Source organism: Hirundo rustica, chromosome 5 (assembly GCF_015227805.2).
Source record: "Hirundo rustica isolate bHirRus1 chromosome 5, bHirRus1.pri.v3, whole genome shotgun sequence".
NCBI classification, from domain to species: domain Eukaryota; kingdom Metazoa; phylum Chordata; class Aves; order Passeriformes; family Hirundinidae; genus Hirundo; species Hirundo rustica.
In genome coordinates, this window is record NC_053454.1 from 46529182 (window position 1) to 46544214 (window position 15033).

Below are 15033 nucleotides of genomic sequence, written 5' to 3' on the forward strand. Positions count from 1 at the left end.
TCTAGTTTCTTAGGTTTGGCTTTTGGTCAAGATATGTCGCACAGGGTCTGTTTGTCAAATACCAAGGAAGGGTACTGGGCAGCAGCCAAGTCACTGACATATTCCTACTTGACTAGTGAAAATGTACCAGCTGTCCTTCCTCACCTTTAGTGCCCTTGGAAAAAATTCACATAATCTCTGGCCAACTCCTTCCATCAAGGAAAAACATAATTAGCAGTTATATATTTGGTGCAAAGACACATATGACACATAACAGCGATAACAGGAAGATAAGGACTCCTGGAAGGATTATTTCTAGTGGTATTTTATATTCTGAAGTGAGTAGCACAACCAACTGTAAAATCTCCTGGTCATAAATGTACTCCTTGTATTGTTTCTCAATACATACCTGCAAGAAGCTTGAACATGCACTGTTTTCTGGCACAAAGAAAACATTTCTCAGCTGCACAAATGAAGACAATCTCCAGCTTTAAAGACTCAGTTATCATCAGCAAGATCTCTTCTTTCTGTACTGTGGCGTGTGCCAAGATGGGAAGTAATTTCAAAAGCTGAATCAACATCTGGATCATGATGCAATGAACACCCGAGCTAAGAAGCGAAGGTCCTGAACCACATTCATAGTTTTCTTCAGAGATAATAAAAACATAAATTATGAAAAATTACTTGAGCTCAATAGAAAAGCCTGAGGTCAAACATTTGGTAAGTTTTCAGCAAGACAGGAACACTCAGAATCATTTACAGCAGAATAATTACTCTGCTTCAAAAGTTGCTTTGAATAAAATAAATAGCTATTTTATTGACTATACATACATAGGAGGGAGCATCAACTTAAGAGCTGAACTGAGTGTTCATGAAGATACAGAGCAAAACACAAAACACCTTAATTTGTGCTCTGGAAGTGATACATGTTCTAAACATCTACTGAGTCCTTGCAAAGTGTCTTATGCAGCAAGGTCTGTAGCATTCAGCAGTGTGTGTGCAGCTCAAGCTGAGAATATGACAGGATTAGCAGCTCCTGGGCTCTAGCAGTCACACATAAGAGCCACTGGATTGATTGAGTGAGTGCTGTACATACATTCAGGAATGGAACCGAGCAGGCTTTGTCCTTAGAAAAACACACTGCATATAATTAAATCTTCTAAAGCCAATTCAGCTATGCTGAAGATCTAGAAGTTCCTAGCTTTGTAGTATTAGGTACAAACAAACAAAGCTCCAAGGAAATTCCTTGCTACTTTGTAGGTACTAACTGATAAGAATGCAAAACTATGCAGTTTACAATCTTTGCCCTACTTGAAAAACTTGATGCAATCATACCTGCCACCCAATAAACATGTCTCTGCGCTTTATTAACCTTTGTGTAACACAAAAATTCAAATAAAATCTCATCCTATCCCAAATTAGAAAACAGAACTTTATAAAAATACAGTGCTTTAAAAATATATCAGCACATTTTTAAAGCTATCACCCTATCAAAACCAGATCTTTTTCAAATTGTTTCATACACAGACTTTGTAATATCAAACAGATTCTTCCAGGCAACTAAACACACACGTTGCATTTCACTGCTGCCGAATTTTTCCTCCGACTAAGTAAGACCAGGTCAATTATGTACATCAATCTTCCAACGATTTCCAACCCTCTCCCTTTATTTAGTATATATTTATATATTACCATCGTGACATTAAAGCAGTCATTTATTCTAGGTAATACTTAGGTCATAAGCTGCAAGCCTCCATCTACAACCAGAACACTCCCTGTTACATATGGGGATTCTAGAAGAAAGACAACAGCTTGTGCAACTTCATGAGGCTCTCCAAATCTTCCAAGGGGAATTGCTTTCTTCAACTGATCTTCTTCCAAATGAGCTGTCATCTCTGTGCGAATAAAGCCTAAGAGCAGAGAGATGGATGAAGAGTTATCTAACCTTCAACTCAATTTATCTAGTAGATTTCCCACTGAATCTCACAAAGTGAAATCCATTACCAGGATTCGGCACTAGCTACCATTCTTCAAAGTCTCCCAAAGCAGCCCACATCATTTGATGGCCACGACCACTTTTTTATCTAACCAATAAAATACCTTTCCGTTTTGGAAACAGTGACACAATAATCAAAATGCCGAGATCAACAGAAGTCCATTAAAAACACCCAAAAAACCCCAAATAACCAAACAAGAAAAGGTAACTAAAATTCAGTCCAAAACCTATACTTAGTATCACTTTTCTGAAAGACAAAATATACTCATTTCACCAAAATATTCTCAATTAAAACATGAGCACAAAATGTCTGGCAAGAAACCTTCTCAGACTTTAAAATGTTTGCATTATATTTTAGAGCTTATGGCAGTGCTCGCATAGTTTCTATTAGAGCACTCATTTGAAGGATAATTCTTGACATTTTTGAAGGATCTTTTTTACAATTTTCCATTATCTGAGATTTGGTTTTCCCACTGCTGCACAACTCTACACACAAGCTGCAGCTTTATAAAACGCTGACCTTACCTGCTTTCTAGCTGCCATCAAGAAGGGAAAGTCTCCCTTTTGCTTTCTACACTGCCCCTTTATGAAGGCTGTGGATGAACTGCTCAACTCACTAAAGAATAAAAGTATTTTTCCTGCCTAGTCCACAAGCTGAACACACTCATGTAGAATTCTGAAAGGCATCAGAGATACCAGAAGGTGAGCAGCAGCGTACAGAGTTATGAGTGGAAAAATTCAGAAAATACAGACGGGATTTTTCCTTAAGAGTGGCAGTTTGCTTGAACTAGATCATCTTATGAAATAACAGCCTTTACTGACAGAAATAACTTGCAGGACTCCCTCCTTTTACTAAAAGGAGACAGGGGTGCTTTCTCAGGGTCTGCCATATTTTCCTAATAACATTCTCTAGCTGGAGACAAGGGTACCTCTCTGTCTCTAATTAGATCTAATCCTTCCATCTGCAAGGACAGCAAGCTTTGAAGAAGAAACAAAGAAAAAAAAAGACATTTATTACGGATAGAGGAATGGGTAGACTTACTCTTCCAAATTTCTCAGTATTCCCTTAAAAAGACTGAAGGTTTTCTAAAAGAATGTATTATATTTTAAACAAACAAACAAAAGACATTAAAAATATTACTTACAAAGCTGAAGAAAATAATAGAAATTTGTCTTAAGCTACTTTCAGAGTACAAGAAATATCCACAATCTTAATGAGTTGCAACAGTCAAGAGTGCAGGAATTCCTCAAAAACTAACCTGGAGCAACAACGTTGACTCGAATTTGCCTTTTTGCTACTTCTTTAGCAAGAGAGCGTGAAAATCCAACTAATCCTGCTTTGGTAGCACTATACACACTTTGACCAGAGTTGCCCTTAAGTCCTACAATACTCCCTAAAATAAAGAAACATCAAAGAGAAGATTAAACGGGTAACTTGAAATGCTGTACTAGCTTTATCATTTTGGTTTTAAACTTGGAATGAAAAATGAGATCAGAAGGAAAGAGTAGAATATGAATAACTTCACGCACTTTAGCCTGCTAGCATAAGCAAATCTCCCAATTAGCTGTGATTTTTGTACAATCTGTGTATCTATGTTGACCGACAGGCACCAGGACAGTAAAAATAAACTTTTCTAAAAAAAAGTATCCTTGCCCAGATCAAATAAAGAAAGAAAGAAACTGACTGTACCTATCAATTCTTAGTTAATAGCCAGCAGTTGGTAGATCTAGATGTTGAAAGAATTGGTTAAGAATAGCAAAGTTCTTTTTTCAATAAAATATAAACTCTAAGGTGTTTATTACTGAAAAAAGCTATCTAGAAGTTGCTGAAATGACACAAAAGAATAAGCATTCATAAATAAATGCTAAATATAGAATGTCTAAATACAAGGAAAAGGAAAATAAGTAAATTGTAACAAGTAATGTAGCATGTTATACCTGTTAACCATTTCTAGAACACTAATACACAGAACTCCACTGGCTTACACAAGCAACTTACCTATATTGACAATGGCTCCTCCCTGTTGTTGAATCATGACCTTCACAGCAGCTCTGCATGTTAACATTGTTCCCAAAAGGTTCGTGTGAATCTGGGCTATCATATCTTCAGTCTTGGTTCTCAGTAACAAAGCGTCCCTGACAAACAAACCAAAAAAACCCCAAAGAACTGACTGAACAACACCTTGATCATGTTTAGTCATAAAAATAGACTGTTGGACAGAATATTAATTGGGGGGTGATTCCATATATTCAAGCATTCAAAATGACAACACTGCAAGAACTCCACACAGCAAAAAAACAAGTTATCCATGCTTGTGGCCGCAGAACCTCTTTTGCAGAGTGGTATCAAGCACTGTTTTGGACCATTCTGAGGGAAAATGTGGAAGAATAGAGGGGGAACTCAGAATGCAGAAACTACAGTGAAAGCTGTATCATCTGTTAGCATTTTACTGCCATCAGGAACAAAATACTGGCAAGCACTTATTATTGTTTTCAGATGTGCTCATCAGCAACACTCTAACTAAGCACAAAGGGCCAAAGCACCTTACAGCGAGCTGCCTTCATCTAGAATTCCCTATAGTCCTGTAAGGAGTAACCAACCTGTTGATCCCAGCTGCATTAACCAAGTAGCTAATGGGACCCAAACTCCTCTGCATCTCCTCAAAAGTCTTTTGGACTTCTTGTTCATTGGATACATCACAGCTAAGTGCCAGATGTCCTGCTGTATTGAAATATATATAACATCAAAATAAATAATAAAAGCTGTATTTAAATCACAAGCCTTCTTCAGATGTATCAACTCAGTTGCAAAACAAATGTTGAACTAGTTATAATTTAAGGGAACTATTTAATCCCCAGACAATTAAATAAAGACAAATTTCAAGTATTGTATTCATTACTCATGTGATAATTCCTTGGTTTATATTTTTTGCCTTTTGAAATCAGAAGCTCAGTGTGAGCACACTGGTCTCAGTTCTGCCTTGTTCAGGAGCTGAGGGTGACTCACTTCACATCACCTTTACTGTGACCCCAGACAATTCCATTCATCTTAAAATTCCCATCACACAGATAAAATAGATAAGCTACTTTCTCAACAACAATTGTGACAACAAAATCGTACCAGTGTAGCTGTTTTTTAACACTTCTCAGCCCTTATTTTCCTTTTCATCTAGTTAAACAACTAGGGGTTTTTAACGACTCGCTGTTTTCCCAAGTCACCTAAGCACGGAGCAGTGAGGAGATACCTGCACAGCAGCACGTGTACATACCGCCAAGGTGACGGGCGGTGGTCTGGGCCACGTCCAGATTCCTAGCGATGACGGCCAGGCGGCAGCCCTTCTGCGCCAGGAGCTCTGCCACAGCTCTGCCTATCCCACGGGATCCTCCAAAAACAGCACAGACCTTGCCCATCTTCAAAACAATTCACAAATTGCAAACAAACCATCAGCTTCATGTCCACTACAGCAAGACAGTAACTGCTGCTCTTGTCAACATCACAGCCTTTACCTGTAAGTAGCAGTTTGTAATAGCAGGTTATAGAAGTAATGATTTGGGTTTTATTCATTAATTTGTATTCATTTTTTATTCAAAACAGTTGAACTAAATTAGACACCACTTCAACAAATTAAATTAACTCTTAAATATTTCTGAACTATTAAAAAAAAAAAAAAATCATGCACATAATCTAGCATTCCAATACTAGTGTTATGGTAACCCTTATTCAGTTAAAGAATGATGTGATTTATGTACCTAAAGGCCATAATGTAGCCTTCAGCTGCTTATTCAAAGCTGATGTACTGGTTGTAATTATATTGTTCTTGCAACCACTATTCTTGTGCTGAAGTCATTTAGCCTCAAGGTCTCACTCCATCCAAAGTATCTGTGTTGGACAGTACCAGTGCAAGTGTGTTACTGAGTACGATTTGAAACTATTGTATTTACACTGGTTTGATACTGCCAGACTTTGTTTTACCACTAGCCTGAGGGGTTTTGTTTCTGCTTTTGAAGGGGAAAAAAAAAAAAAGGCTTTTTGAAATACAAAGTGATTCTGAAATACAAAGCGGCTAGCTTTGATGTTTAGAACGGAGTAGACAAAGAAAGTACTTCTGTAGAATGATCTTTTATTCTGCAAGTTCTAGAAACCAATCAGCTGTTTTGGGATTTCCTGAGGAGGCAGGAGGACAATTCAAGCAGTAATAATGAATCTTTTTTCCATACATTTGAATAAATCCTTCTTGAACCCAATTATACTGTCTTATCCTGAGGCAATGAGCTTTATTATTTGTGAGAAAGTACTTCCTTTTGTTCCTAAGTTGCTTTCTGATTAGATAATTCTATGAGTTTCTCGTCATACCTTCCCCTTACTGTTCCATTCTCCACCTGTATCCTCTTGCAGGCCTATTCAGTTACTCCTACCCATGTGGAAGCTATTCAATACCTCACTACTGAGTCCTTACACTTGGCCTCACTGAGGTCTATTAAACCCTTCTGGATGAGTGATAATCAGAACAGCACACGGTACTAAGCGTACCAGGCACCACTAACTCATACAGCAGCGTGATGATTTTGGTCTCCTGTGACAGAGTCTGAACAAGCAGACGGTCTGTCCTTTTCCCTAACAAAGTATTCACAAGCGCCTGGCACCAACCCACACGTCTGCTTCCCCTGGCAAGCTCCCGGAGCAGAGAAAGCCCCTCGCGCATTAACCGGGATTCACAGGTGGGGCATAGGGCCCACCCGCAACGCAGTACTGTACCGTCTGCGCTTCAACTCAGGAACGCCACGCCGGCTCACTGGAGTTGTGACTTGGGAGAAAAAAGCTGCAGCAGGAGTAATGACCTGCTGCTCCCGATATAAATAATGGAAGGGAAACCCAGGTATATTTGGAGCAACGGGCCCACGTAGCCACCTCTATCACCTTTGCTCTTCTTTCAGAGTTAACCATTTAACGCGTGACCCCGCAGCGCTCGGCTGCCAGCCCAAGGAGGGCACTGTTAAACAAGGGCGAGCGAGGTTCCCGCAGCCGCGCCCAGCCCGGCCCGGCGCTTCCCTCCTCCCTCCGTGCCGGCGGCGCGGCCGAGCGGGGCTCCGGCTGCAGATGGAGCCCTCGGCACGGACTGCGGGAGGCGGCGCGGCCGCGCCCGCGGGGCACGCCGGGACGCGCAGCCCGCGCGCGCCGCCGGTGCCACGGTGGCAGCACGGCCGCTCCGGGCCGTCCCCGCGTGTCCCCGCGTGTCCCCTTGGCCGCTCCGGGCCGTCCCTGCGTGTCGCCGCGTGTTCCCGTGGCCGCTCCGGGCCGTCCCTGCGTGTCCCTCCCGCCCCGGCACGGGCACAGGAGCAGAACGGGAGAACGCGTTCCAAGCGCGCTCCGGTACCTCCCGGCCGCTAGCTCGTTCCCCTCACGGAGCGCCGCTCCCTCCCCAGCCAGGCCGGCTCCGCTCCGCGCAGAGCGCAGGCGTCACGGGGAGCTGCGTGACGTCACCGCCCGGGGCTGCCGGCCGCGGGTCCCGGCGGGGCGAGGAGCCGGGGCTGCGGGATCGGGGCTGCGCCGCGGGGTCCCCGCCCCACCCCGCCCGCTGAGGGGGCTCGGGCCCCGCGCTTACCGCCCGTCTCCTCTGCGCTCGCACGCGGGAAACACCTCTGCTTTCACCTTAGGCTCGCCGCTTGGAAACTTCCATTTTACAGCGCCCGGATTGGAGCTGAAGCTCTGGGTCCTGCCTTTAGTACCCCCTTCCTGAACAAAAAGGTGCTTCGTATACAGATACAAACAATTAGATGAATCAGGATTTTGTTTCTCTCATTTTCATGTATCCTTGCCCCCAAATACCAAGGATCTTGTATGAGGCATCACTGTACCAGCAGAGTTAAATTTCAAACACGTTAAGGTAGATATGCCCAAAATACAGAAGCGTCTGAGATCAGAGTTCCTGTTCAGGAACCAAAGCAAACTTCATGATATACAATTAAACTAGTATTAAAAATAAAACACTAAACTGCACACCGAGTAAATTTCATCCCTTGAGGAATACTAATAAAATCTATCACAATTTTGTACAAGAGTGCACTTCAGATTTTTTCCAGAAAAATTATTATTGTTACTATTGTTATTAATTGTTATTATTATTTTATGCAGAGTAATATGTTGAAATCCTATTGGAGTTTCTATGAGCAAAGTGGGATTGTAACTTCATACAGTTCTTGCTTTTGACTTGAAAGGTGTTTTTCAGAATTTCAGATTATAGGTGTTTCTGGGGAGCTGTAGAGTATTTAATAACATTAGTTCTATGCATGTAGGATTCTTCTTCCACAGATTATTCTTTACATATAGGAAAAAAAAAAAAAAAAGGCAGATCTAGGCATTGGCAAACAGGTGAACGTATGTAAGAAAAATAAAACTTTGAAGACAATTTAAAATTTTTATTTAAATTGTATTTTATTTGAAAGCTATTATGAGAATTAGTTTCCTTTAGGAAGTATATTTAGATTGCAAGTGGCTCTTCTCAAAAGAGTGAATAAGATCTTGTGATACAATGACGTTTGAGAACATGCCATATTCTGAAAGCCTGGAGGTCCCAGTGATAAAGAACAGGCACTGACAGATGGGACTGACTCAGAATAGTCTCTGACCAAGACTTCTGGTACCTAGCACAATTAATGACCATAATTAAAACATTTACTTCAAGTGAAGCTTATAAGCAAAATAACACGGAGGGCAAAAAATTGTCCTTTAGTGATATTTTCTGAAGATGTGTATACTACAGAGAAAATAACTATGAGCATAGTATTGTACAAGGACAGCAGCAGGCAGATTTTAAGTGAAAAAAAATTGTAAGTAATTATGACTTTACCTTATTTCTGACATGTGTCCTTATCCGCAAAGCTGACCTACCCTTGTAAAAAAGAAAGACCAATCTGTCCTGTACTGTTCAGATTTTGCTGACACAGAGTAAACAGGAGTGTAGTGTGGGGGTTTTAAAGGGTGTTATAGTTGACAAAGTAAAATATCCTTTTCAAAGTTCAGACAATTCTGTTTCATTCTTGTTCATTAACTTAGTGTTTAAAACAAGATGTGTATTCATTCATTGGCCAAAGTGACATTAGCTTTTTTTTTTTCCGGATGCCTGGTTAAATCATGAGATCAGATTAAACAGAGTTCATCTGAGCCAGTTTATTCACACTGATTTCCCATTAAAGCTAGTGGAGTGCAAGAGACAGATCAGTGTCATAATGATTCCCTCCTCATTTGGGGGAGCAGTAGCTGATCAAAGAACTTGATCTGACAGACCTGTTCCATCTATCATAACCAAATCTGTAACAGCTAGTTCAATAGTGGTCATTATTATGCCTGGCTAGCTATTAATGTGAAAATATAGGCTAATAATTCTTGTATGTCTGTCTGTGTGACCATGTATACACACACTTGGAACCTGTCCACAATGTACAAAATGATGCAGCTGTCTTTCCTCAAGCCTAATGCGCTTAGGCATTAAAAATACTCTTCCTAAGAGAGTTATTTATTCCTTAAAAATTTTTAATCATTCTCCCACACAACCAAGATACTGCTTTAAAGTAAAAATTTCTCTATTAACATGGGAAAAAACCAGAATATTTTCAAACAGGAAAGGATGTGTAATGTATCTAACAGCACAGAATGCAAATCAGCACAGAATAGCACAAAACAGGGGCCACTGTAACTGAGGTCCCCTCTATTAGGCATTTTAAATTCCTCCTGGGTTTTGATTTAAGGCAAGATTTTCAGAGGAACTTGAGTCTAATCATTAACCACAGTTATGCCTGAATCTGTGGCCTCTTAAATTTCTGCCAAGAGTCAACACATGAAAGAGCAATGCTGCTCTAATGTGCAGCAGCATTTTCATACTGTTCCCAGTACTGCTTGTGAAAGCATACCTCCCACATTACATGGGTTTTGCGTAAGGCCTGGGACAAAGCAACTGGAGAAGTGGCTGCACATGTGCTCGGTCCTGTTGGAAACAAAAGCCTGCTGGTTGGAGCACTTGGCTCCAAGAAAACCTGCTTTCAAGTCTCCTCCATTACTGGAAACAGCTTTTCACCAGCGAATGAGCTTGTCAGCCACCAGTCTGAAGTGGTTTCAGTTTATAGGAACAAGAACAAAAAATTAAAGTGGGCCAAGGAGATTTGACACTCGAGCCAGATGATTACCATCCAGAAATGTAAAACCTTGGGGATTAAGCATCAATTGAAATCAACATTCAAGAAACTGTTTTGCTTTTCAACTGGCGTATTAAAGATGACCTCCCTAGCTTAAGCAAATCTGATGATGGGGGCATGTATCTGGGATACAGGAGTCATGGGCTTAGAACAGAATTAAGCCAGGGAACAGCTTAAGAGGTTTCCTTCTTTCCAGGTCAAAAGATAACTCAGTGGCAGGTCGCACACTGCCATGCATTTCTTCCTGTAAAAAAAAGGGTGTAACTGGACTAGGTGCCTCATTTTAGGTGAGCTCTCAGGGCTTCTCATCATTTTCCACTTTGCCTGTACAGCTCAGCACTGAGGCTGCTGTCTCTTTTAGTTCCCCTTTCTTCAGGAATGCACTTGTCATTTATCTTTGGAAAAATCTGGTCTAGTTACTAATTTATATATATATATATTTATATATATATATACACACACACACTATATACACATATACAAAATATATAAATTAAGAACGAACAAGTTTTATGTTGCAATTCCCAAATGTATTTGATATAGCCTAAGCCTTCTAGGCAAGTGACAAAACTGAGATAAACTGCTGAGGAAAAAAATCCAACTGCCTAATTGTATGACAGAAAAAACCCACCCCTCTCCTTCCAGTATTTTGCCACTTGGCAGACATTTCCCAGCCACACTAGTTCAGATATTTAAGTGGCTAAATTGCCACACTTTAGCTCTTAAGTGATCTTTTTTTATGACACCGCAGTCTGTTTTGTTTTTCTAGACCATGCAAAATCTCTGCGATATTTGTTCTTGTGTGATAACAGTGAACTTTTATCATGCCTACATGAAGTGGTTTTATACAGTTTAGGTACCTTTTCAAAAGCTTGAAAACTTCTTCCTATTAAGAAATTTCTTCCTGGCACCTCTGTGAAAAGTATAAAAGCTCTGTGAAAACTCTAAAAACAAAAGACAGCACCAAAAACCAGAACAAAACAAAGCTATCAGAACCTTGGCAAGTTACCTAATGTTTTCATATCCTCCTGGCTAAACAGGTTTTCCCACTACGACCAGGATTATTTCACACGTCAGCGTGAGGCCCATGTTTGAGTTAGCACGGTCACTGAACTGCTGCTGCTCCCGGTGAGAAGTCAGGCATTGCCGCTTCATCTGCTGCTAAAATGGAACACTTTACTTCCAGTGCTGCCCTGAGGAACCAGACACGTTAAAATAAAACAGCCCCAACATCACCCATCCCTGCAAAACTATCTTCAAGAAACATTTGTTGCACATTCAGCCTCTGTCCACAACTGCAGTCCAGTCACAGACACTGGACACTCCTACTGCGTATCAGTATGGGCAAATCCAGATTGTTGCCCCCTTTGGTCTTCTGATGCAGTCTCCTGAAAATTTACTGCATCTACTCATATTTATAGTCATTTGAGGAGGGGGAGGGAGGTAGGATGTTGGGAGAAGTGAGCAAAGTCAATAAAGAAGAGGGGGAATAAAGACAGAAAGATTTGACTGAATGATTTGGACTGAACTTATTAGAGTAAGAAAATTCTGCTAAAAGACCTATGCTGGAGGAATAGAAAAACATAGTTAATAAGTAACAAGAGTTGATTCTTCACTTCCTTTCTCATGAGAAGTTCTAAGGACTTACACGAAGCAAACCAAAGCAAATTCTTTGTTTCATAAACACATTAATTAGCCCCCAGGAAACAGCAGATCTGGGGGAAGTGAAATACTTCAGTGATTCCCCCAAATACTTACCTTGACGTGCATAACATTTATGAAGAGTTCAAAAGCTGTTTAAAGCAGGAAACTGAAGGCACATCCACAAGCACTGTTTTTATAGCCTCACATATTTTAGCATACATTCAATATGTGACCATGAATATGTTTTCAAGGGTAGCCCTAATGAGGCACAAATCTACTGAGTACAGGAGTACCAACTTAATGTAGCACATCCACGTACTGACAGAAAGCAGCAAGTCAAGGGACTTGTGCAGTCATCCCTCCATAACTGCAAATAGCTGTGATCCTAAACATAAGGACTTCTGCTGGCAAAACTTCAGCTGCTGATTTGCCAGCAGTGACTGTTGAGCACACTCCATAATAAATGGCAACTGTGATAGTGCTAGTGACAGTCACTCAGATCTCATAGACTTCCCACCTCCTTTATCTTCACCAGTATTATAGGAAATGTCAAAACCATTATTCTTTACAGCTTGTTACCATTTTGCAGCCTGAATCACACAGAGTTATGCTTAGAGAATTTTCAGAGAACTCCCAACATTCAATTTTCTCTATTAGATTGTCCTAAATAACTCTGGTTTCGTATCACATCTTCTTGCGGAAATACATCGCTGTCATTTCATCTCACTCATGTACCTAACTGTGCAGCTGAAGACTTCATGTTCTTGAGACATACAGAAGCTCTTACTGTTGTATGCCCTTCTAATAAAGTAGTCAATCATAATAACACCCAATCAGCTGGCTTAAGAGGTAAAAATTAGGTAATTAAAGATGAAAAGAGGTATTTTCAGATTATTGTTTACACTATTTTTAAATTTATCTATCAGAGTGAATAATTTCTTTCAATAATTATTTATCTATCAGAGTGAATAATTTCTTTCAATAATTATCAGGAGAGATTAGCATCCTTGGAAAAATTAGCTATTGTTCACACCAGACGGTCATATAAGTAATGCTTGATTATATAAAATGTATACTTACCTTATTTCAAAAGCTGGGCTTTTTTAATCATCCCTTACATAGGTTTTGATTTGTAAGAGCACAGATTATGATGAGATTTTACTAGGAGTCAAACATTTTCTAAGCTCCCCATAAGAGCTCCCGACAACACACAGTTAGTAGTGTGGTTTGCAGAAACCCAGGATTGCACAAGCAACCATCTCTAAACTCCAGAAGGTAATTTTGTTATTAATCCTATATATTAACTTTATAGGAAATACAGTTGAAGAAGGGGGAAAGAGCTATTCAGATCATTCTAGAAGGTGTGTCTTTTACCATCAAAAGCGATGAACAAAAAATTCTGATTTAAAGCTACACAATACAGGTGATACAAGAGCCTGGCTTGATTTCTTTTTTTCCAGAACAGGAGAAACTTATATATATATATATAATCCAATGATACATATTTTAAATATACTGCTATGGTTTTATCCTCACTTGCCTAAACCTTCTGCACTTTTTCCATCCTGAACATAGAGAACATACTGTACACTGCACATCGCAGGGGTGGATTATCCCCAGCCACAATTCAGCCTCTCTAACCAGTTTCTACACATCATGGGGTTTTTTTCTTGACAAAAGAAACACTCCCCATACAAGCTTTTTTGATGGATGTAAAACTCATATACCTTTGTTTGATTGTTTGTTTTGTTGTTTTTGGGTTTTGGTTTGGGGTTTTTTTGTGTTTAGTGGGTTTGGGGTTTTTTTGTTTGTTTGTTTTCTTAGGGAACGCTACATTGGCTAGAAATGTCAGTTATGAAGAGCACTGTCAAAAATAATGAATAAAATTCAGGAACGAAGTAGATTTGTCCACGTTTAACATTTTATTAAAAGAAAAAAATAGAAGCTCAGAGACTATTCAAGCTAGTATTTACCTCCTAATTTTCACAGTGTAGCTGCTAAATCAGAAAAGATGGATACATGAAGGCCATGCATTTATCAATGCTATTGATGCTAGACCCTGCTATTTTCCCCAAACCAGGTATCTTGCTTCTCCTCCAGGTTGGCTTTCTGCAGCACAAGGATCATTAGCCATGATTTTTTAAGCTGAACCTACAACTCCAACCAATCTTAACTCAGATAGAAAAGTCCATTGATAATGTTTTTGTGGTTTTCTCTCTTCCTAGTAGATAAAAGGAGGAAGAATGCATCTCTCTTTCCATCTAACATGAAAAAGAGGAATATTTATTGTCTCCAGCCATAGTCTTTTCCTTAATAATGCCCACAGACCGGAGATTTTCGTACAAAATTGCCTGAATTTGGACTCCAGCACCTATTATTGCATAATACCACACTGCATCACTCAGATTATAATATAATTACCTTATACAAGGGCAACATCTCTGCAGAGTGTGCAGTGTTTACATAGCACAGTTTATTTCTCTTTACTTCGCTGAATCATTGTTGAATTTGAGGATGCATTTCATAAACAGTTATTCTGCTCTAATAGTAACAAGTAACACGCTTGCTTTACAGACACCTCAGCGAAGCACTCCTGTCAACATGAATTGTCTGTCATGTGCTTTAAAATGTTTGGAAAAAAAATATGGCATGCCATCTGGCTCCCAAGCACTCACTAAATCCATTGGAACATGAGTGTTAAGGAAGCTAACAACACATGATGCCCACAAGAAAGAAGGAAAGAAAGGAGAGGAGAGGGACAGGGATAGAGAGAGATGATATGAACAAGAAAAAAAGGATGTGTTTACAATTTAATTTCCTACAACTAAGAGCATGCCAACCATTTCAGAGAAAAAAGAGAGATGACAGCTTCTGTTCCCAGGAGTTTTTGGTCCAATATTATTTTCCAAGCAAAATGAAGAAGGAGAAAAAAATCTAGCAGGGGAATGGAATGCTAATGCCATAGATTATTAAGGTTCCTCAGGGGAAGGGTGTCCCCATGAACTGAGATTCAGAGGGCATGCTAAAAGTTTCTTTTAAGACTTGCCAAATCACTTCGTTTTCCCCCTCCAAATGTCAGGTCTCCCATCTTTAATCGAGGCTAACGACTGTCAACTTCCCATATTGGCAGAGCCCCGGGGAAAGATCTAATACATAGTTACTGTCATCTTCTGTGGAAGCACTTTTAGGCTCTAAAGTAAAAAGAGGACTACACCTGCAAAAAG

General features: G+C 40.0%; 1 protein-coding gene across 7 annotated transcripts; it reads right to left on the reverse strand.

Moving 5' to 3' along the window:
• Positions 1–776: 776 nt before the first annotated feature.
• On the reverse strand, positions 777–7676 carry CBR4 (carbonyl reductase 4). Of its 7 annotated transcripts, none has more exons than XM_040065580.2 (6): positions 7579–7676; positions 5245–5386; positions 4577–4697; positions 3975–4111; positions 3235–3369; positions 777–1889 (listed from the first exon to the last, which is right to left on the reverse strand). In XM_040065580.2, the coding sequence occupies exons 2-6, from the start codon at positions 5384–5386 to the stop codon at positions 1711–1713; spliced, it is 714 nt and encodes a 237-aa protein (XP_039921514.1). In that variant the 5' UTR covers positions 7579–7676; the 3' UTR covers positions 777–1710. The 7 variants fall into 7 exon arrangements, with proteins under 7 accessions (XP_039921514.1, XP_039921511.1, XP_058276772.1 ...); XM_040065577.2 differs by lacking the exon at positions 7579–7676 and adding an exon at positions 7351–7458; XM_058420789.1 differs by lacking the exon at positions 7579–7676 and adding an exon at positions 6894–7036 and having other exon boundaries at positions 4577–4694.
• Positions 7677–15033: the final 7357 nt, after the last annotated feature.